This window comes from Pelophylax lessonae, assembly GCF_965119305.1.
Source record: "Pelophylax lessonae genome assembly, chromosome: 11".
In the NCBI taxonomy this organism is placed as follows: domain Eukaryota; kingdom Metazoa; phylum Chordata; class Amphibia; order Anura; family Ranidae; genus Pelophylax; species Pelophylax lessonae.
In genome coordinates, this window is record NC_138778.1 from 159844523 (window position 1) to 159866840 (window position 22318).

Here is a 22318-nt window from a genome sequence, read left to right on the forward strand (position 1 = left end):
GTTCGGTCTGCGACCAGCCAGGGTCTGGAGAAGGACCTGTCTGTCACGATGCAAACTCTGCAGGAGTTTGGTTGGACGATAAATAAAAGTCGACACTGAGTCCGTCGGTTCGTCTTCCCTACCTGGGAATGATCCTGGACTCGGTGCAGGCGAAGGTCTTCCTGCCGGAAGACAAACTCAGAACTCTTCAGGAGGAAGTCAGATCCCTCAGGGACGTTCCGCACTCGTCTCTGCGGACGTGCATGAGATGTCTGGGATTGATGGTCTCGGCCTTCGAGGCGATTCCCTTCGCCCAGTTTCACACGCGGGGTCTCCAAGCGGAGATCCTGTCCATGTGGGACGGGCGACCTCAATCTCTGGATCTTCAAATCTCGTTGAGTCATCGCACCAGAAGAGACCACCTGTGGTGGCTCCAGTCCCCGATGGTGTCCGGGGGCAAGTCGTTTCGTCCTATCTCGTGGACGGTGATCACCACGGATGCCAGCCTGTCGGGCTGGGGTGGTGTTCTGGGCGTTCTGTCCGCCCAGGGAACTTGGTCGGAGGGGGAGTCTTCCCTTCCGATCAACATTCTGGAATTGCGTGCGATAAATCTGTCTTCATCGCTGGACGGGCCGGCTGCAGGGCTGCCCGGTTCGGGTGCAGACGGACAATGCAACGGCGGTGGCCTACATCAACCACCAAGGGGGCACCAGGAGTGCCCGAGCGGCTCGAGAAGTGGCCGACATTCTGTCTTGGGCCGAGACTCATGTCCCGGCGATAACGGCGGTTCACATTCCAGGGGTGGAGAACTGGCAGGCGGACTATCTGAGTCGCCAGACCCTGGATCAGGGGGAATGGTCTCTCCACCCGGCTGTTTTCCAGATGTTGTGCGCGAAGTGGGGTCTTCCAGATGTGGACCTGTTCGCGTCTCGTCTCAACAACAAGGTGAGAAGGTTCGTGGCAAGGACGCGCGACCCTCGGGCAGACGCGTCGGACGCCTTAGTGGCCCCGTGGCATCAGTACAGGCTGATGTACGCGTTTCCACCGATTCAGTTGCTGCCCAGGTTCCTTCGCAGGTTACACTCGGAACGCGGCACGGTGATTCTTGTGGCACCGGACTGGCCTCGCCGGTCCTGGTACGCAGACCTCGTGAATCTGGCGGTCGACGCCCAGTGGCGTCTGTCTCTTCGAGACGATCTCCTGTCTCAAGGACCGATTTACCATCCTGCTTTACAGTCGCTGGCTTTGACGGCCTGGCTGTTGAGACCGAGGTCCTGAAGGAGAAGGGTCTCTCCCCAGAGGTCGTTCATACTTTGATCAACGCGAGGAAGTCTTCCTCGGGGAAGGTTTATTACCGTACTTGGAAGGCCTATTTTGCCTGGTGTGAGTCCAGGGGGTTTTCACCCCGCACGTACTCGGTTTCCCGAGTGCTGTCCTTCCTTCAAACGGGTGTCGATCAGCGTTTGGCGCTGGCTACAATAAAGGGTCAGGTGTCTGCGCTGGCCGTTCTGTTTCAATGTCCCGTGGCTTCCAACTCCTTGGTTGGCACTTTTGTTCAGGGTGTGCGGCATCTGGTTCCTCCTAGGAGGGATCCTCTGCCCCCTTGGGACTTGAATCTCGTTCTATCTGTGTTACAACGTGCTCCTTTTGAACAGATCAGGGAGATCTCGTTGTCTGTTGTCCAAAAAGGTCGCCTTTTTGGTGGCGATCACTTCGGCTCGCAGAGTGTCGGAGCTGGCGGCTTTGTCCTGCAAGTCTCCGTATCTAGTTGTTCATTTGGATAAGGTGGTCTTGCGACCTAATCCTTCTTTTCTTCCGAAACGAGTTTCGGAATTCCATCTTAATGAGGATATTGTCTTGCCTTCGCTGTGCGCGAAGCCTAAACATCCAAAGGAGGTGAGATTACATTCTCTGGATGTTGTTCGGGCGATAAGGGTTTACCTTAAATCGACTGAGTCTTTTCGAAAGACGGACTCCTTGTTTGTTCTTCCAGAGGGTCCTCGGAAGGGCATAGCGGCGTCGGCCTCTACCATCGCCAAATGGATCAGGCAGACCATTGAACAGGAAGATAAGAACAGCGCCACTCTAAGTGCAGTAAAACCAATACTTTATTTGACATATAATAATGCTGGGTACTCACAAGATAAAACGTTTAAAAAGCATGGTAAACGTATGTAGAAAGATCCATTAATCCAGTGCCTGGGCAAGGAGGGGCTGATGTGCTCCAAATAGATCCGTCCGACTGCGGGAGTGAGCAGTATCCGGACCTCGAGGACACCTGCAACGCCTCCGGCGGCGGACTTCCGGGTTGGGCGTAGAGCGTGGGCGTGATGACGTAGGCGACGCGTTGTCGGAGCATGCGCTCCTTCCTCAGGCCTATGAACCCGCCATCTTGGAGAAGGGCATTATATAGGGGAGGAATGCTCGACTGCCGCAGGGTCCTAAGAGGAGTCCTGTGCGGCAAATACCCACACTGAGGACACATGGACGGCAGTTCTAACCTAAGAGCTAAGCGGATATGGTAGAATGTATGCACACAGGGTATACATCAATAGATAAACGTGGTCATATAATACAAACTATAGAATTTACTAAAAGAAGGAAATAGACATGATGAATAAAAACCTAATAGTAGGAAATATTGTATCTGGTACCGATCCTGATGGTAGCAACAAATAATAATTAATGATGAATAATAAATATAATGATAAAAAAAAAAAAAAAATTATATAATTATGAAATAATAATAATTAAATGAAAATTAAAAAATTAAATGAAAAAATACTAATTAATAAAAATGAAATAAATAAAATAAACTAACAAACTAAATGAAACCTGATGGAATAACTTTGAATGGATGGAGCTAGTGACAATTTAGATAAAAAGAAGGGGAGTAGTAGACTATAGCATACACTCTCGCAACCTACTTTTAGATGTGAAGAAGGGGAACTGTGTGCACATGCAAACAGTGTCGCAACCTTCATTCACTATCAAGTTTAAAATACCAACTGGACTTGTATAAAAACTATCATATACCGCCTAGAAAAATACACATACATATATGTATATATGCACATATACACATATATATATATATAAAGGCATGATAGTAAAATGGTAAAACATATGGGTTGTGAATTATAAATGGAAGTTGAAATAAAAATAAATAAAATGGTAATATTAAAAACTTCTGATATTAAAAAAGGAGTGATAGGTGGTGTCCAATTCAAGAAAAACTAAATATATCATAGCACATGTAACAGAGGATCATCTCTCTCCCACTCTCCGTTAGCGTGACCCTATTCTTCCACATGGCTGGTCAAACCCCAATGGGTCAGGAGCCTCATACCAGGGAGTTGGTCTCTACTTCCTCGTTAAGGCCCCCAGGTGCTAAAGTATCTAATGTATATATCCAAAACGCTTCTCTTTGGCACAGCTGTTTGAAGCGTTGAGCTGCTGAAGGCATGGCGGGTATGGATTCTAAAACCCAGACTCGTAACCCTAAAGAGGAATGATCATGGTGGATCAAAAAATGGCGGGGAACACTGTGCTTGTCATTACCTCCTTCCACAAACCTACGGTGCTCACCAAACCTCATCCTTAGTGTGCGAATAGTCCTGCCAACATAAAACAAGCCACAAGGGCATGTTAAACAGTACACCACAAACTCTGTGGAGCAATTGAAGAATTTTTTGACAGGATAGGTTTTTCCTTTTATGTTGTACTCTTTCTGCCCATGGGTCACATGTTTACATGTCAGACATAGTTTTTTCCGACACTGAAACATGCCCACTAATGGAATCATGTTTAGATGGAATTTTAAGGGGATACTTTTAAGTTTGCTCGGTGCCACCAAACTCTTAATATTTCTGGCTCTTCTGTACGTGATTTGGGGCCTAGGGGGCAAGCTACTCCTCAGATGTGGGTCTTCCAAAAGAATAGGCCAATGTTTCACAATCAGTTTTTCCATCTTCCTAAACTGGTTGTGAAACTGTGTAACAAAACGTGGACCTTGGGATTGTGTGTCCAATTTATTTGTTTTCTTTGCCAAGGGGCCTTTTAGATATAAATTTTGTGCAGTGTCCACCAAGGTTTCGGGAAAGGATTTTTCAATAAATTTAGTTTTCAGATGTCCACTCTGTTCCAAATAATCTTCTTTATTTGTGCAATTTCTCCTCAACCTACAGTACTGGCTCTTCGGAATGTTTTGAATCCACCTGGGGTGGTGACAGCTGTTAAAATGGAGGAACGAGTTCCCCGCTGTCGGCTTAGTATAATTTTTGGCTTCAATCCTTCCTTCTCTGTGGTACAACAACAGATCAAGGAAGGCCAATTCCGATGGGCTAGAAACCGAGGTGAAGGACAGATTGTATGGATTGGCATTGCAATGTTGGACAAAATCTAAGAAAGTTGACTGTGGGCCATCCCAAATCACTACAATGTCATCGATGTACCTCCCATAAAATATCAAGTGGGAGGCAAAGGGGTTATTTTTGAAGACATAGTGGGATTCCCACATACCCATTGTCAAGTTGGCGTAGCTGGGGGCAAAATTTGCCCCCATCGCCGTGCCATTGATCTGTAGGTAAAAGGACCCTTCAAATTCGAAATAATTATGTTTGAGACAAAAACATGTGGCATCCAAAATAAACTGGGCCTGTCCTGGATTAATATTGGAACTGTTGTGCAAGGAGAGGGAGACTGCTTGAAGGCCAACCGAATGGGGGATACTAGTATACAAGGAGTTAACATCCAAAGATGCCCACATATAAGTGGGTTCCCAATGGTAGGGTGCCAGGAGTTCTAGAAGATGTACTCCATCCCGTATGTATGAGGGCAAGTCCTGTGCCAAAGGCTGGAGAAACTGATCCACATACAGGGAGAAGGAATTGGTAACACTTTCCATTGATGCCACAATAGGCCTCCCAGGTGGATTGGTTGGATCTTTATGGACCTTGGGAATATGATAGAAATAGGGCAATGCATAGAAATCTCTAAGAAAAAATGCATATTCTGTTTTGTTAATAATTCCCTCTTCTTTAGCCTTATCCAATAATGATTTGGCCTCCAAGGTGTAGCCTGGCAGGGGGTCACAGCTCAGTTTACAATAAGTAGAACTGTCTGATAATAGACGCTGGGCTTCCCTAAGGTAATCATCTTTGTCTTGGATGACAATGCCTCCCCCTTTATCGGCTGTTCTGATGACCAAATTATAGTCCTTAGACAAATCTGTGAGGGCTTTCCTTTCACTGGGAGTCAAATTGAAATTATTGAACCCAGAAAACTTTTGATGTTTATGATTGTTGGCATGACACATGTTTTTCATCTCGCTAAATACAACCTGATAAAAAGTCTGCACATAGGGCCCCTTGGATTTAACTGGATTAAAATTGGATTTTGGGCATAGGCCCGTGTGTTTAACAGGCGGGGATGTGGATGGGTGCTGGGTGAACAACACCAAATCCTCATCCTCATCACTGATATATAGTTCTTCCAGCAACTGTAGACCAATAGCATCCAATTGGGGATGCTATTGTTGTACCACAGAGGAGGAAGGATTGAAGCCAAAAATTATACTAAGCCGACAGCGGGGGAACTCGTTCCTCCATTTTAACAGCTGTCACCACCCCAGGTGGATTCAAAACATTCCGAAGAGCCAGTACTGTAGGTTGAGGAGAAATTGCACAAATAAAGAAGATTATTTGGAACAGAGTGGACATCTGAAAACTAAATTTATTGAAAAATCCTTTCCCGAAACCTTGGTGGACACTGCACAAAATTTATATCTAAAAGGCCCCTTGGCAAAGAAAACAAATAAATTGGACACACAATCCCAAGGTCCACGTTTTGTTACACAGTTTCACAACCAGTTTAGGAAGATGGAAAAACTGATTGTGAAACATTGGCCTATTCTTTTGGAAGACCCACATCTGAGGAGTAGCTTGCCCCCTAGGCCCCAAATCACGTACAGAAGAGCCAGAAATATTAAGAGTTTGGTGGCACCGAGCAAACTTAAAAGTATCCCCTTAAAATTCCATCTAAACATGATTCCATTAGTGGGCATGTTTCAGTGTCGGAAAAAACTATGTCTGACATGTAAACATGTGACCCATGGGCAGAAAGAGTACAACATAAAAGGAAAAACCTATCCTGTCAAAAAATTCTTCAATTGCTCCACAGAGTTTGTGGTGTACTGTTTAACATGCCCTTGTGGCTTGTTTTATGTTGGCAGGACTATTCGCACACTAAGGATGAGGTTTGGTGAGCACCGTAGGTTTGTGGAAGGAGGTAATGACAAGCACAGTGTTCCCCGCCATTTTTTGATCCACCATGATCATTCCTCTTTAGGGTTACGAGTCTGGGTTTTAGAATCCATACCCGCCATGCCTTCAGCAGCTCAACGCTTCAAACAGCTGTGCCAAAGAGAAGCGTTTTGGATATATACATTAGATACTTTAGCACCTGGGGGCCTTAACGAGGAAGTAGAGACCAACTCCCTGGTATGAGGCTCCTGACCCATTGGGGTTTGACCAGCCATGTGGAAGAATAGGGTCACGCTAACGGAGAGTGGGAGAGAGATGATCCTCTGTTACATGTGCTATGATATATTTAGTTTTTCTTGAATTGGACACCACCTATCACTCCTTTTTTAATATCAGAAGTTTTTAATATTACCATTTTATTTATTTTTATTTCAACTTCCATTTATAATTCACAACCCATATGTTTTACCATTTTACTATCATGCCTTTATATATATATGTGCATATATACATATATGTATGTGTATTTTTCTAGGCGGTATATGATAGTTTTTATACAAGTCCAGTTGGTATTTTAAACTTGATAGTGAATGAAGGTTGCGACACTGTTTGCATGTGCACACAGTTCCCCTTCTTCACATCTAAAAGTAGGTTGCGAGAGTGTATGCTATAGTCTACTACTCCCCTTCTTTTTATCTAAATTGTCACTAGCTCCATCCATTCAAAGTTATTCCATCAGGTTTCATTTAGTTTGTTAGTTTATTTTATTTATTTCATTTTTATTAATTAGTATTTTTTCATTTAATTTTTTAATTTTCATTTAATTATTATTATTTCATAATTATATAATTTTTTTTTTTTTTTTTTATCATTATATTTATTATTCATCATTAATTAATTATTATTTGTTGCTACCATCAGGATCGGTACCAGATACAATATTTCCTACTATTAGGTTTTTATTCATCATGTCTATTTCCTTCTTTTAGTAAATTCTATAGTTTGTATTATATGACCACGTTTATCTATTGATGTATACCCTGTGTGCATACATTCTACCATATCCGCTTAGCTCTTAGGTTAGAACTGCCGTCCATGTGTCCTCAGTGTGGGTATTTGCCGCACAGGACTCCTCTTAGGACCCTGCGGCAGTCGAGCATTCCTCCCCTATATAATGCCCTTCTCCAAGATGGCGGGTTCATAGGCCTGAGGAAGGAGCGCATGCTCCGACAACGCGTCGCCTACGTCATCACGCCCACGCTCTACGCCCAACCCGGAAGTCCGCCGCCGGAGGCGTTGCAGGTGTCCTCGAGGTCCGGATACTGCTCACTCCCGCAGTCGGACGGATCTATTTGGAGCACATCAGCCCCTCCTTGCCCAGGCACTGGATTAATGGATCTTTCTACATACGTTTACCATGCTTTTTAAACGTTTTATCTTGTGAGTACCCAGCATTATTATATGTCAAATAAAGTATTGGTTTTACTGCACTTAGAGTGGCGCTGTTCTTATCTTCCAGTATATTGCAAGTTCCTTCTCGTCTTGAGAATCAGCAGCCTTCTGGAGTGCACAGACCGGTGCTTTTTATGGACTTTTTGGACTTTGCCACACAACATCCAGGTCCGTGCATCTTCCCATTAATATTTTCCTAGGAGGTTATTGAGGTTCATTTTTGAGTCCTGTTGCGCCAGTTTTTTATGTTTGTTTAGACCATTGAACAGGCCTATGCCTTGCAGGGGAAGGTTCCCCCTGTGCCTGTGACGGCGCACTCTACTCGATCTCTGAGTACGTCTTGGGCCTGTCGTCATGGGGCTTCTGTAGCCCAGGTGTGTAAGGCGGCGACTTGGTCGACCGTGCACACTTTCACAAAATTCTACAAAGTAGATGTTCAGGCATCGGCGGATGCTTCCTTTGGCCGCAAGGTTCTTAGTGCGGCAATTCCCTAGGGTCCCTTGTTGGGGACCTCTGGCTGTTGGGATAAGTTTTGTATCCCCTGGTTATTTGTCTTTTCCTGGGTTGTTGCTCCTGTTGAGCACTTGTTTTTCCTGTTGCCCAGCTGGTTTCCTTCCTTTGGTAAGGTTCCTTTCTTTGATGTGGAGACTGCGTTGCCTTTTCGGCGCGGATGCGTTTCCCACCCCTCATGTTTGCACTGCTTTGGGACGTCCCCATATGTGACGAATATGAAGAGGCGGCGACTGTCGGAGGACGTAAGAGAAAACGGAATTTTTGTAAAATCTTACCTGTAAAATTCCTTTCTCTGAGTCCTCCGACAGTCGCCGCCCCCGACCCTCTTTTGGGGTTTGGTTGTATACTCTACTGCTATTCCACTAAAACTGAGATATGGTTGCAGGAAGTAGGAGGGTATTGACTGAGGGGACCACCCCTTGAGGGTGGGATATGTTAAAAGCTTTAATGTTAACATATTCTGTTGCCTAGCTACTCCTTCGGAGCAAAGTCTAATACCCCATATGTGACGAATATGAAGAGGCGGCGACTGTCGGAGGACTCAGAGAAAGGAATTTTACAGGTAAGATTTTACAAAAATTCCGTTTTCTCTTCTCTCGTTAATTGACGAACACAGCTCCAGAATCATCTTCCCTGTTATTGGGTTATGCTGCCCCCTACAGGAGCAGGACACAAGGCAGGAAAAAGCTTTACCACGCCTGTGGGGCAGTCCTAGGGGGTATACTCCCACTTCCTGCTATAGGCATTCAGTTTTTTTCTGCCTAGTCAGGCGTAAGGACCTAGTTCCTTGCTGGGATCTCTGGCCCTAGCATTTTTTTTTTCCTTTTTAAACAGATTTTTTTTTCCTCTTTTGTTGTTTTCTGTTGCAGTGAGAACTAAAATCAACTGCTGGACTGGGCGACGGACTGGATTTTCTAGATCCTGGCGATCTCCCCAGTCTGGCCAGTGAGCGCGTGTAGACCTCCGCTCCGCGCTAGGCCGGCTGCCACATAGCCACACTGGAAGGGGTCTAGCATTGCGAGGATGCATACGACCTGGTCCAGGCCTGAGTTGCAGCGTGCCTCCTGGCCCGTAGCACCCCCATTCCGATGGAGAGGTGATCTGCCTGGAGTGGTGCCCACCCGGTTCCATGGTATGGTAAGTAGTCTTCCCCCCCCCCCCCCCCCAAAGTCCCTGGAGGGGTGGACGTGGGACCCTCCCTGGGACGGCCAGACCCCCAGGTTCCCCTCCTCCCCACACAGTGTCCCCCCCCCCCCCAATATGTTGCCCCCCCAATATGTTTTGGTCCCCTGTGGACCTCCCCCCTCTTATTCCCCATGGAGGGCAGCCATACCGGTCAGGTGTCAGTGATGTAGATTTGCAAGGCGGCCACTTGATCATCTGTGCACACTTCTGTGGATGCTGCTTTTGGCCGCAAGGTTTTGCAGGCTGCTGTTTGAGAGGATTAGTCCTCTTTGAGGGTATAGGTTTGTTTTTGTTTTTTCCAGGTGAGCTCCATGTTTCCTTGTTGGCTAGGTTTAGTCTTTTGGGATTTTTTTCTGCAGTTTTTTTTCCCATCCCTCATGTTTAACATTGCTTTTGGACGTCCCAATGGTTAAGATGATTCTGAAACTGTGTCCGTCATGGAACAGAAGAAAAAATTTGATTTTTGTCTTACTGTAAAATTGTTTTCTCTGATGTTCATTGATGGACACAGCACCTACCCCTCTAGTTGGGTTATTTTTCTTCTGACACTGCTTGCAACTAAAATGATTGATTGCCTATAGCAGGAAGTGGGTGTATACCCCCTGGAACTGCCCCAGAGGAGTGGTAAAGCTTTTTCCTGCCTAGTGTCCTACTCCTGTAGGGGGCAGTAATAACCCAATGGTCAAGAAGATTCTGGAGCTGTGTCTGTCAATGAACATAAAAGAAAACGATTTTACGGTAAGACAAAAATCCAATTTTTCATTCGATCTGACTGATCCATTCCTCTGGTATGCTGTTACTACTCGTATGTCAAGTTTTCGTCCACATTCCCCAATTTTGTTTTCTTTAACGTTACTAGTTGGCTCCTTATTATGCAGTAGGGTAAATCTATTCCCCCTATGATGCCTTCTATGTATAATGATGTAACAAGTAGAGAACCTGGCAGATCTAAGCCTTAAAGTCAACTATAACAGGAAAACTTGCATGGAGATAAAGAGAGAAACACATGAACACTATACAGCTGTATAGGTTAGCAGGGGTGGGTGGTTCACGGAGTACGGTAAAACTGTTCCTGTATATTTGTTTTGGCTGTCATTGTGATCCTCAACATTTTACATTTCTTTTTCTAGGAAAATAGAAACTTGAAGACAACAAAAGAGAAGGCTAGTTCCTGAGCCCACTTTCACAAGGCACGCCACACCTTCTTTCCATCTCTTGGATTTCAGACCAGTCTTTTTATTATGAAAAGAAACCCCTTCTGGTCATCCGGATTTATGCAAGTTTTCCGTACATCAGAAAATGTCTCGCCATTAACCAATATTACTGTGTACTTTGGTAGACCATTTCCTATGTATTGTTACATGACAGAATGGTTACAGGAAGCCATTTTGTTTTTGTGAGCCTCCTTGTTGAATTTGTACAGTTTTGCCATGTAGGAAACAAGTGCTGCTGATTAAAAAAATAAATGCAGGGGGATACAGTATTTCGTTACCAAACTAAATCTCTAAGTATTTTGAGTTAAATACCAAATATTTCTGGTTTAGGACTAGTTGCTCGTCTCAATAAAGGCATTGTCACTTTACCTGTTCAGAGAAAAGCAATAGTCTCTGCAGATGGCATACCCACCCAGGCAGTTATTCTTGCCAAACTATGCTCAAGTGCCACCTCACTGCACCTTTAGAACACTTTCTAACTAAGGGCTTACAGGCATGAGGAAGCACAAGACCATCTATATTTGACAGTGCTTGGTCCTAAATGGCTAATCAACAGGCCCACTGTCACTTTTGTTGTCCTCCACTTGTTTAAATGTAGACACCAGAGCATTGGCAAATGGGATGGGGTGAGTGGTCCCTAGTCATGTGTAAGCACCTACCAGAGCAATTCACACCTTACACAGGACTGTTCTCCTCACTCATGTGGATAAACAGAAGAGCAAAGGGATCATGAATATGAGGGGCTATTAAGTAAACCTGCATGGACAAAGCACAGGCCTACTTTATTAGAGGTACTCTCATGGGACGTATGCGCTCCACAGATGCTATCATTTACATCAGTGGTTCTCAACTCCAGGCCTCGGGACCCACTAACAGGCCAGGTTTGCAAGATCACTGAAATACATCACAGGTGATATATTTTGCTGCTCAGTGATTGCAGTGTTCTAGTCTGCATCTCCCCGAGGTGGTACTTAAAATCTTGCCTGTTAGTGGGTCCTGAGGACCGGAGTTGAAAACCACTGATTTACATAGTCTAAATGGCAATACCAAGATATTCCAATTTGGGTAATAGCTTGGGTGCAGAAAATTGCTGCAGAATTCACTCAGTTCATTCATTGTTATGATATGCTGAAGTTCACTTTTGATTGGACTGATGCGGGCCAAGCACTAGGCATTGTAATCATTTCAACCAGCTTCCAAAAGCTACCTTAATCTAATGGGAGAAAATCACAAAAAGCATCAGTTCTATCTCAGCTGGTGCTATTGCCCATAGTAAACAATGAGCTTCTATTCATTTTTTCCACACTGCTTAGAAAATGAACATTTAAAAGCTGATTGGCTGCACCCCAGTTGCGATAAAGTTTTGCCTCAAACACTTTTTATCAGTTTTCCCCAATGAGTCAAGGCAACTTACCAAGCAATAGTTTTCTAAAAAATTAGGGCTGTTGGCATTGGGTTGTCTTGATACTTTCAGCAATCTTTGAAATCAAAAGTTCATTGAAAGTTGTAAAATTGTGTGTATGATTTAGGGCCAATTCACACTGACTTGCGCTAAAATGTATGAAAAATGCATACTTTTTAGTTGCCTTTTAACATGTACTGACGTCCGTTGATATACATTTTGACGTCTGTTGACATACATGCTCTGCATCTATAGTGTGAATAGGACACATTGAAAATTGTTTTTCAGATGTCCTTCCGTTGATCTGTGTTTTACAGCTGCGCTAAAACACAATTGGTTCTTAAAAAAAGAAGCAGACTGTAAAAAAGATTTCTTCTGATCATTATTTGTACAGAAATTATCGTTTTTAGACTTTTTGCTGTTCTGTTGAGGTTCTACCCATTTGGGGGGGGGAAAAATTCCCTGTTAAGGTTTACTTCCACCAATGTGCTGTTTTTACTTCTGTTCTGTATCTTGCAGGGTGAGCAAGACTCATGTTGCTCCAAAGTGACTGTACCTAGAATTGATGGATGGTTTGGATCGTTTCCAGACTTAGCTGGCACTTTTAGAAAGGGGGGTCATTGAAATCTATGAAACAAGTTCTATCTCGATCTCTGCCAGTGTGCATTGTTACCTCATATTTGGACCCTACTCCATGGACTCGTCCAGCCTGGAAAATGTTCCATATAGGGTTGAAAAACACCACATGCATTGTCCACTCCAAGGAAGCTGCAGTCTGGCTACTTTCAGGATAATCAATAATCCTGCATAGGGGTCAGTCTATAACCTTCTCTTCTCCTGCCCATCTAAAAAAAGGTGTATTTTGAGGATTAGTCACATAACCCCTGAGATGAGGATTAGGGGTGGGGTTCTTATGCTGGCTATTATTTGCTACAAGACAAGCTGACAGACGCACTCCCTTCTTTGAGCTCTCTCGCCATCCAATAGAAGCTTTTGTGGTAGTGCTTGAGCATTGGAGAACAGAGCTGGGACCAACAAGCTGTGAATTAGATTTCTTTAAAAAAAAAAAACAAATGTCTGTATTGAAAACCTTTCATCATATTTGGCTGCATGCTGCATCACTTTAAGGTAATTTGTTGATCGCATTTGCTTGCATTAGACCATCTTGGTCATGAAAGTCTATGGGAATGCAAACCCACTTTAAGCAGGCCAAAAGGTGGTCATCTGCAGGTTAAATGCACTTGTTAAATTTTGAATAATTTAAGAAGCTTTTCAGACTTATGCTGTTGACATAGGTCTTTAAAAATAGTTTTGCTTTTGTTAAACTTTAAGTATTGGTCAGAGTGAAGAGGAATTAGAACACTAGTCAGTTTTTTGATGCAATCTGTGTTAGGGACATTCACCCTCCCTAATTGTCTGTAATCACTGAAAATCACAAATTTTGTGCTGTCGCAAGAACAGAGTGGAAATATTCCAGTAGAGACACTAGTTCTGGTGACAACCAGGGATTCCCAAACTTTAGAGCAGCTTCCTGTAACTTTCTGTTTTGGCTATGGGACAAGAAGTGAGAGGAATTCTCTCATTTACTTTAAAGCAGAACTAAACCTAACTTTGAAAAAAAAAAAAATTGAGCAGGCAGTTCTTTATTGCAGAAAAGACATGTTATTTCTCAACATTGATAACTTGGACTTGCTGTCTGCTTGCAGTCTTCTTTTGAATGTATACTTGAGCTGTGTATCCAAAGCTCCCTGTACATTCTTGGCACGCTCTGGCTGTGCCGCAATGTCTGTCTCCCGTGCACATGTTCGGGATTATGTCACTCCGCACTGGCCAATCAGGAGGCTAAAAAACCCTGCACCTGGGGGTAGCCCATGGAAAAGATGACAGTGGCCGGTGGCAGATGTAACCGCCACAATTCATCAAAGGTGGAGCTGGGAATTTAGTTCTGCTGTTGGGACAGAAAAGTCATGAGCTACTATTGTTAACTTGTGTTAGAAGGTGCTTGCTCCAGGGCTGTCCTCATTGCTCTCCTTCCACTACTTGGTAGTGACAGACCTAAAACAAGCACAAATATAGAAAGTATTAGGACACCTGATATGCCATGGGACATATTAGACTGGATTTACATCTATGCATTTTGGTTTAAAAGTGCTAAAATCTACTTTTTTTTTTTTTTTTTTTTTCTTTTGTTAAATGCGTATTAATTGAATACATGGTAGTGTGCTCTATTTGTGCCTTGCCATTCATTCTGAATGGCCCCCCAATGCACATCTATGGTGAACTACAAAAAAAAAAAAAAGCACCCACACTATAGCACACCACAACATGCAGATGTGAATGCCAAAAAAGGGGAAGGTGTTTTATTTCATTCGTTGAAAGCCCAGTCAGTAAATGGGCTGCCTTAATGCAATGTGCAAGCATTACCGCATACAGTTGTGAATTGGCCCTTGGTGTTGCAGCAAGAATAATAACAGCCCTGGAACCTGCCTTCACATGTTCTCTAATTTTTTTTATTTTAAATTGCAGTTAAACATTTTGGGGTTTGCCTAGTGTTATTTTCAGTGGAGCCTTTCTAAGAAAGTCTGAACACATTAAGATAACTATAGTGATGGTGCAGAGTTGGGAAACCCCAGAGCAAAGCATAGATATACACAGCAGCCTATCCATTTCTCTTTTATATACTTAGTGCAGCCTAGAGAAAGGAAACAAGTACCCGATTGGTCACTGTGGACTAGTCTATACCGTTATTTGCTCCAGTTTATTATATAGTCAGTGTGTAAGAAAATGGATACTTTAGTTTTTTTTTTTTTTAAATGGCATTTTAAAAAAAGTACATTTTTTTGTTTTTGCAGTTCTCTACTGCAAACCCCATTCTCCATATCAAGAAAAACAAATGGTTAAATGATTGACTTTAACCCCCTAGGTCAGTGTGGCCTTGTTAGATGAGTGTTCTCTGCTTCCCTGCTGGAGTGTCTTGTATACATGGCCGGTGGCTCTGAAAAGCATTACAGGCCACTGTGCAAACAAATATTGTATTTTTTGTTTTTATCTTGCTTAGTTTTGTCTTGAAAAAATGTTCTTGACCTAAACACACTGTGATGGCTTTATAATTTTTTTTTTTATCATTTTGTTCTGTGCAGTTGTTTTTCTTTTAACAAAAAACGAAATCTGTATTTTTTGTGAAATGCAAATATAAGTTAATAAAAATGTTTGGAGAGGTTTTCTCCAATAATCAATTAAGAGTTGTGTAATTTTTATCACTGGTGAGGATACCTTTTGCCTTCATCATTAATTGAGGCACATGATTTCTTGGAATGTCACGTTATACTGCCACCTACAGGAGTAATGGACACTGGCAGAAAAATATTTGTTGACCTGCACATAGTAAACCCGCCTACTATTATGCTTCAGTTCTTTGCTAGTGTACCGAGGAGAGTTGATGGGTGTTAAGCTCTGCTCTGTTCATTTGGAAGATTGTTCTGCTATGAACAGCTAAATTAAATCCTGAGCGCTTCTATAGTCAGCCAACAAGAACTGGTAGATTCTTGCTGGATAAAGGGTACACATGATTATTCATTTTTCTTCCAATTTTCTGATCGTTCTATTTTCTTATAGCATGTACACAATTTTCGATGTCCGACTCTGTCTCTTCAAAAATTTTAGTTTGGAAAGTCTAACTTTCTGGGACGTGAACAGAACTATTTTTGTTTAATGTGTACTGTTTTCGTACGAGAAAAATGGGATACGAAAGACTGCACATAATCGAGAAAAGTTTCTTCTGTTGATTAAGCACAGGTTTTCTTGATTTTACCCCGGTGTTCTCTGGGAATTTATGGAAGTTTCTAAAGTCATCTACAACTATTGGTGAAGTTAGGTTGTATATGGACATTCTGCTCATCAGTTAGCTAAGCAGTGCAAGTTCCCAGTTTCTATTACTGGTGTTCCCCCTGCATCAGGCTTGCAGTTGGCAGTGACTAGTCCTCTGTGTTTCAGTTCTTGCAGGACTTCATTATTCAGGTCAGTGAGTGCACATCCTATATACAGTATAGCTGTCAGGATCGCTATCTCTAAGGCCCCGTACACACGGGTCGAATGTCGGGGGACATTGGCTGCTTCAATAAAAAACGTCCGACATTTGGCCAATGTGTATGTCCAGAAGCCAGTTGTTTTGCTGGAAATCAGCAGCTCACCGACTCCCGATCAGCGCTTTCAGCCAAAGCCTGTCAGGTTTTTTTCGGGTTGGAAAAAAAAAAAGGTGTGTGTACCAGCAGGGCTGCTGTTAGAAATCGCGGGGCCCCGTACAGACTACTTGGCAGGGCCCCCCCAAGAAAATATTAAAGATATATTTAGCTAAAATTACAACAAAATCACTATTATCAAACACAAATATAACATAACTCGGATAATTCCTGCTAAATCTAAAAAAAAAAAACTATGTTAAATAAAAAAGATGAGATGAGAAAAATATACAGGCTGGGCAGTTGGAGCTCAGTGATCAGAGAGACAGAGAGAGAGAAACAAAGTTACAATTTACAAATAAACTCCTGAGCAGAGATAAGTGCTGGGAGGGGGGGCCACACAAGGGAGGGGATTAGTGAGGGACAACTGTCTCTTTCTCAACAGATAAAAGCTGATAGCAGGGAGAGGGACAGATCAGATTCAGGTGCTGGAGGCAGATTTATGTAATTGTTGTCCATCACTAATCCCCCTCTCTGTGTGGGCCCCCCTGTGTGCTCGGGCCCCCTACAAGAGGGCTGGTGGTCCCCCCCCTATCAGCGGACCTGTGTACCAGGCTTAACAAGAAGAAAGGCAGCGCCTGCTAAGAGTAGCAGTATGAAACTTTAATAGCCATAATAAATTAACTCACAAGGTCGTGGTGTGTGTGTGTGTGTGTGTGTGTGTGTGTATGTATATGTGTGTATATATATATATATATATATATATATATATGCTTGTCAAGTGGATGAGCACCGCTGTAGGCGGCTGGGCGTTCCTCATCAGGGAGGCCAGATGGAGCCCTCGGCAGTGTGGGTAGACAGCAACACTTCTGGGGCTGGTCCGAGGATCCTGCATAGATGGAGGTCGAGCCAACTTCCCGGGGGGTCACTAGCGATGTGTGGCACGCATTCGAAGCATGCGTGCTCCTTCAGGCTGTGGGGGGGCATGCTCCGAACGTGTGCCTATCGCTTGTGACGCCCTGGACCTTGGCTAAAACCTCCATCTACCGACCTGCATTGGGTAAGTGGCGGGCAGGTGGGTTCGGGGGTTTGTTTGCTGCCTCCCCCCACCAAGAAAAAAAAAAAAAATGGAGCACACGCCACCATTACCTTCTATTATTGTGCCATGGTCCAGCTGCTATGCACTGTGTGTTCTGATACCTTTCTATCTGAACCTGCAATTTGAGCTACAGTCGCTCTTCTATTGGATCAGACCACACAGGCCAGCCTTAGCTCCCCAAGCGAATCGATGAGCCTGGGTTGCCCATGACCCTATCGCCGGTTTGCTGGTTTTTCTTCATTGGATCACTTTTGATAGGTCCTGATTACTTCAGACTGGAACATAACAAAAGAGCTGTTGCCGGAACAAAATAGTCAATGTTATTCACTTTACCATTTGGTCATAATGTTATGGCTCATCTGTGTATATGTTTACTCACTTCACATATTGGAAGTGACACTGAGGTTAATTCCCTCTAAAACCTTAATTATTTTTGCTGTTTATTGACTTGTTTGAGGGTAACTAGTGTTGATGTGGCTTAATATTTTAGTGCATTGCTAATATGGAAGCGGCACGCTAGCCACAGATATCTATATATCTGTGCTGCCTCTTGTCCCGGGGTTTAAAATGGTCAGATAATTTTTGTTACTGTAGAATTCATTCATTAGGCGTTCTGTAAATGGACAAGGGAAGAGGAAAGGTGAATAAACGTCTGAATTGCTTAACCGTACGAAAGCCACATCACCGGACAGGCACAGGAAAAACATTGAGGTGATTGTGAAATGGGGCTTTTAAACTTCTCTGTGTGTGTCCCATTCTGATTATGGTGGGTGGAGGAGGCTCTTGGTTGGATGTTGAGAAAACAAGATTAACGGTAAGTTTAATCCAGTTCCCTCTATTTACTCCCCGTATGTGATGATGAGTTTTCACTGCCCACACAACTGGTGCAGAGATCCGAAAGCGCACTCTTTTCCCTCTTCTCTGTGAAACGCTTCCAACATGGATCAGAGTGATTTTTATTGATCAGTGGCAATACAGATTATTACTCTGATCCAGAGTTAACTAAGGCTTAATAAGTGGTAAATAGGATTTCTTTTTTTTTTTTAAATGCTTATACGCCTCTACATATAAATGAAATGGTAAATACAATAAAACAATACACTGTAATACTTAATGATTCCTCCAGATTAGGAGTGGCTGTAGAAGTGCTGTGTAATACATTCATTTTGACAGCCATTAATTGCACATAATAGCAGATGGGAAGAACAACAAGGCAAATGCGATGCACAATAGAAACAAAACTTTAGTGCATATCTCCTATGTTTAAGGTCTTTGTGTGGTTAGTATATAAAACAAATGAGGACCCTGAATAGTGTGAACAAAGATGGTGCTGTCTTTCTAAACAAAGGTCCAGGGGGCATACTGTGGCCACTGGGAGTGAAAAGGTCCTGATGTCAGTAGGAAAAAGTAATGCCCCATCTTTTGTGTCAGTGTGAGAAATTGTGCCCCATCCTGGGTGTCATTTTGAGGAATTCTGCCTCTTCATTGGTGTCAGTGGGGCAAATTATGCCCCATTGTTGGTATCAGTGGATGAAATATTGCTCCAAGGGCTGCATAAAAGCAAGCAAAGAGCCGCATCTGGACCCTGGGCCACAGTTTGAAGACCGCTTCTCTAGGAGAAAGGAAGATGGATGCATTCTAAGTGGGAGTAAAGTAACAGAACGTGTGCCATTGTTAGTACTGTTCCCCAGTGTAGTGATATGTGGTGTGCCTTTACATTAATGTCCCTGTCCATGTGGTACAGCTTAGTATCCAACAGACTAGAAGATTGAGTGTTGAACCAACAGCAACTGCATGTAATTCTCAACAGATAAGAGCAGAATTTCTGTGAAACCCTAGTTGTAATAAGTCGTTAGGGGTTCCACCACTGCTGCAGACCATTTTATATCCAGCCAGCAGTGGCTTCACTTTTCCCCCGTGCAGCTACCACAAATTGATATTCGGGCGATGGGGTCTTTTCAGAATGCAGGCCATGCCGAATTCTGGGCAGGGACTCAAAGCATCCTCATTGCCCTGACAACCACCCACTGCTCGGAATCCCTTCCCAGAATTCTGCATGTTTAAGCTTAGGTTTCACTCTTGTGTGCTATGTGCGCACCACAACATTTCTTTTTTCAGTTTAGCAAAATGTGCCCCAGGTCTACTCTCTATGTGATATGCTTCTCATGAGGGGGATGTATGCTGCTGAGTGCTGGAGCTCACTTTTCCTAAACCATCCACTTCCTTGTCATCCATTACAACAATGTCTATGACTGATTTATATTTATAATGCTGCTGACTACAGGCGGTGTTGAGCCTAGTACACACTAGTAGTCTTTTCTATGACAGACACAGCTCCTCATCTTCTTTACTACGCAGGTTATACTGCCCCATACAGGAGTAGGACACTAGGCAGAAAAGAACTTGACTACACCTATGTGGCAGTCCCAGGGGGTATACTCCACCCATCTGCTATAGGTACTCAGTTTTTTTTTTTCCTACCTAGTCAGGAGTAAGGACCTAGTTCCTTGCTGGGATCTCTGGTCCTGGCTATTTTTTTTTTTTTCTTTTTCAATGGAATTTTTTCCTCTCTTTTTTGTACCTGCTGAGAATCTACAATCAATTGCCAGACTGGGTGACAGACTGGATAATCTAGATCCAGAGGGTCCACCCAGTCTGGCCAGCAAACACGTGCAGACCACAGATCCGCGCTAGCTTGGCTGCGACATAGCCCCACTGGACGGGGGCTGGCCTGAGAGTTAAACATCTTGCGAGGCCGCATACGATCTGACTTTGGCCTGAGTCACAGCGTTCTTCCTGGCCGACAGCACCTACAATTACGATGGAGCGGTGGTCTGTCCAGCGTGGTGCCAACCCTGTTCCTGGTGTGGTAAGTAGCTGTCCCCACCCCACCCATGGAGGGTTTTGGGGTGGATGTGAGCCCCCCTGGGGTGGTTGGACCCCTGGGCTCCCCTCCTTTCCAGACAGTGCCCCCTCTCTTGGTGGTCTTCTGCAGGCCTTGGTCGTCCACACCCCCCCCCCCCCCCCCCTGTGGGATAGATATACCGTCCTGGGGCGTTGAGCTGGCGATGGGGGTGGGTGTAGAGCACGCCGCTGGAGACTGGGCAATTGAACTTTGGGAGGGGGCTGGGTCTGGTGTGGGCGCCTGCCAGGACCCCCCTTCCTGTTGGAATTGTTTACAAGCTCCTGGGTGCTCCCGCGGGGCTGCCATTTTCTTGTAGCTTTTTAAGCTGCAGATCGGCAGCCATGCTTGTGTAGCCTCAGCGGCCATTTTCTTGAGGTTTCCCATTGAAAATAGCGGGGGCCATGTTTTTAAAGCCGAATGGTCGGTGATCGGCAGTGGCAGCCCTGGATATTTCTCTTCCTGATCGCCGCATGGTGTGCTGTAAGTGCCTGATCGGTGGTGGTGAGTTTTTTTTTTTTTTTTGTGGGGCTCTCTCTGCTGTAGCAGCGGTAGTGCTCTGTGCTGGGCTTTGTGGGGTGCCTCTTGCCGTGTGATACACTTTTTTGGGTGTGTGTTCCCCTCTCCATTAATGGAGTCCCTGGAGCATATTTCACCACATGATTCCCTCTGAGGCTTCCAGGCCCTCAGGGCCTGACAACTGACTGCACTGGAGTCCTTGGTGTCCAAGGTAGATTTGGTCCTGGAAAAACAGGCCAGCAATAACCGTCCCCCGCCTTCACCTGCTTTCTCTGTCTCATCAGATCCTTAATCTGATTTAGCCGCCGGCGATGCCAGTTACCCTTCTGGGTCTGCGCCCACGCACCCTGCGTGCTCAGTGAGAATGATTACTCTGCTCCTCCAGCTGTGCATGAAAAGGCGCTAGTGAAAGCGCTGATTGTATCAGTGCGGGAAACTATAAAGATGGAGGATGTGACTAACACAGCATCAGAGGCGCGGGTCACCTTTGGCACCTACAGGTCCTCCAAGGCGGCAAAGGTGTTCCCCTTTTCCGCTTTCTTTGACAATATTGTCACAAAACAGTGGGAGTGCTCAAAACGCACTTTTGCAATGCGGTACCCATATGAGGATTCCTTCCTTAAAAAATGGACGGTTTCTTCTCTGGTGGACTCTCTGGTTTCCAGGTTGAATAAAGCCACTATAATTCCGGTGGAACAGTCTCCGGTATTTACAGATCTGGCTGATAGGAGGTCGGAGGCCTTGACCCGCCATATGTTCTCTGTGGTTGGTTCGGCACTTAGGCCGGTATTTACTATTGCCCTTGTGTTGCAAGCTATGACTGAGTGGGCAAAACTTCTATGCCGGGACCTGGAAAGGGAACAGCTCCTCCCTGCCTTTGCGGAGCTGACAGACCAGTTGGTCCAAGGGCTACAGTTTGTCTGTAATGCCTCTTTGGATGCGGCTCTCTTAATTTATAGAATGTGTGTCTCAGCAGTGGTCCTGCAGCATATTATCTGGCTGAAATGCTGGTCTGCGGACCAGGCTTCTAAGAAGGCCTTATCCAATCTTGTGGGGGATTGCCTGTTTGGAGCTTCCTTGGATTACATCATCAAAGGCCTCACAGGGGGAAAGAGTACTCCTCCTCCTTCCACAGGCTTCCAAGGGTAAGGAGCCGATGCAGAGAGGGGCCTTTTTTGGCTTACAAGCGGCCTTTTCGTCCCTCAGAGGCTCAAGACAAGGCCCCTTCAGGGCCTCTGGCTGGGGGTTCTAAGAGGACCTGGTCTGGCAAGTCGCGAGCTGGTGTTCTGCCAGACCTGCAGACAATATTTCCTCTGCAAGAAGGGGCGCCCTCACCCATGTCTGGGGGGGGCATCTTCGCTTGTTTCCTGGCTCCGTGGACCTCCCTGTTGCAGGACAAGTGGGTCCACAAAGTAATTTGTTCTGGCTACAAGATCGAGGGTGCTAAACTGCTTTGTGCGCGTGCAGAGGTTCCGAATGGAGTCCATTTGTGCAGTAGTGGCGTCCCTTCACCAGGGGGATTTCCTTGCTTCCATCGACATCAAGGATGCCTACTTTCACATCCAAATATGTGTCAGCCACCAGCGCTTCCTCCACTTTGCCGTGGGTGAGG

General features: G+C 44.7%; 1 protein-coding gene across 1 annotated transcript in view; it reads left to right on the plus strand.

Annotated features, from left to right (window-relative positions):
• The window catches only part of CASC3 (CASC3 exon junction complex subunit), a 99081-nt gene extending 88169 nt beyond the window's left edge, over nucleotides 1–10912 (plus strand). The window contains exon 13 of the mRNA XM_082272740.1: nucleotides 10523–10912. Coding sequence (XP_082128866.1) covers nucleotides 10523–10567 — 45 coding nt within the window. The 3' untranslated portion in view covers nucleotides 10568–10912. The remainder of the gene's footprint in view (nucleotides 1–10522) is intronic.
• The last annotated feature ends 11406 nt before the right edge of the window (nucleotides 10913–22318 follow it).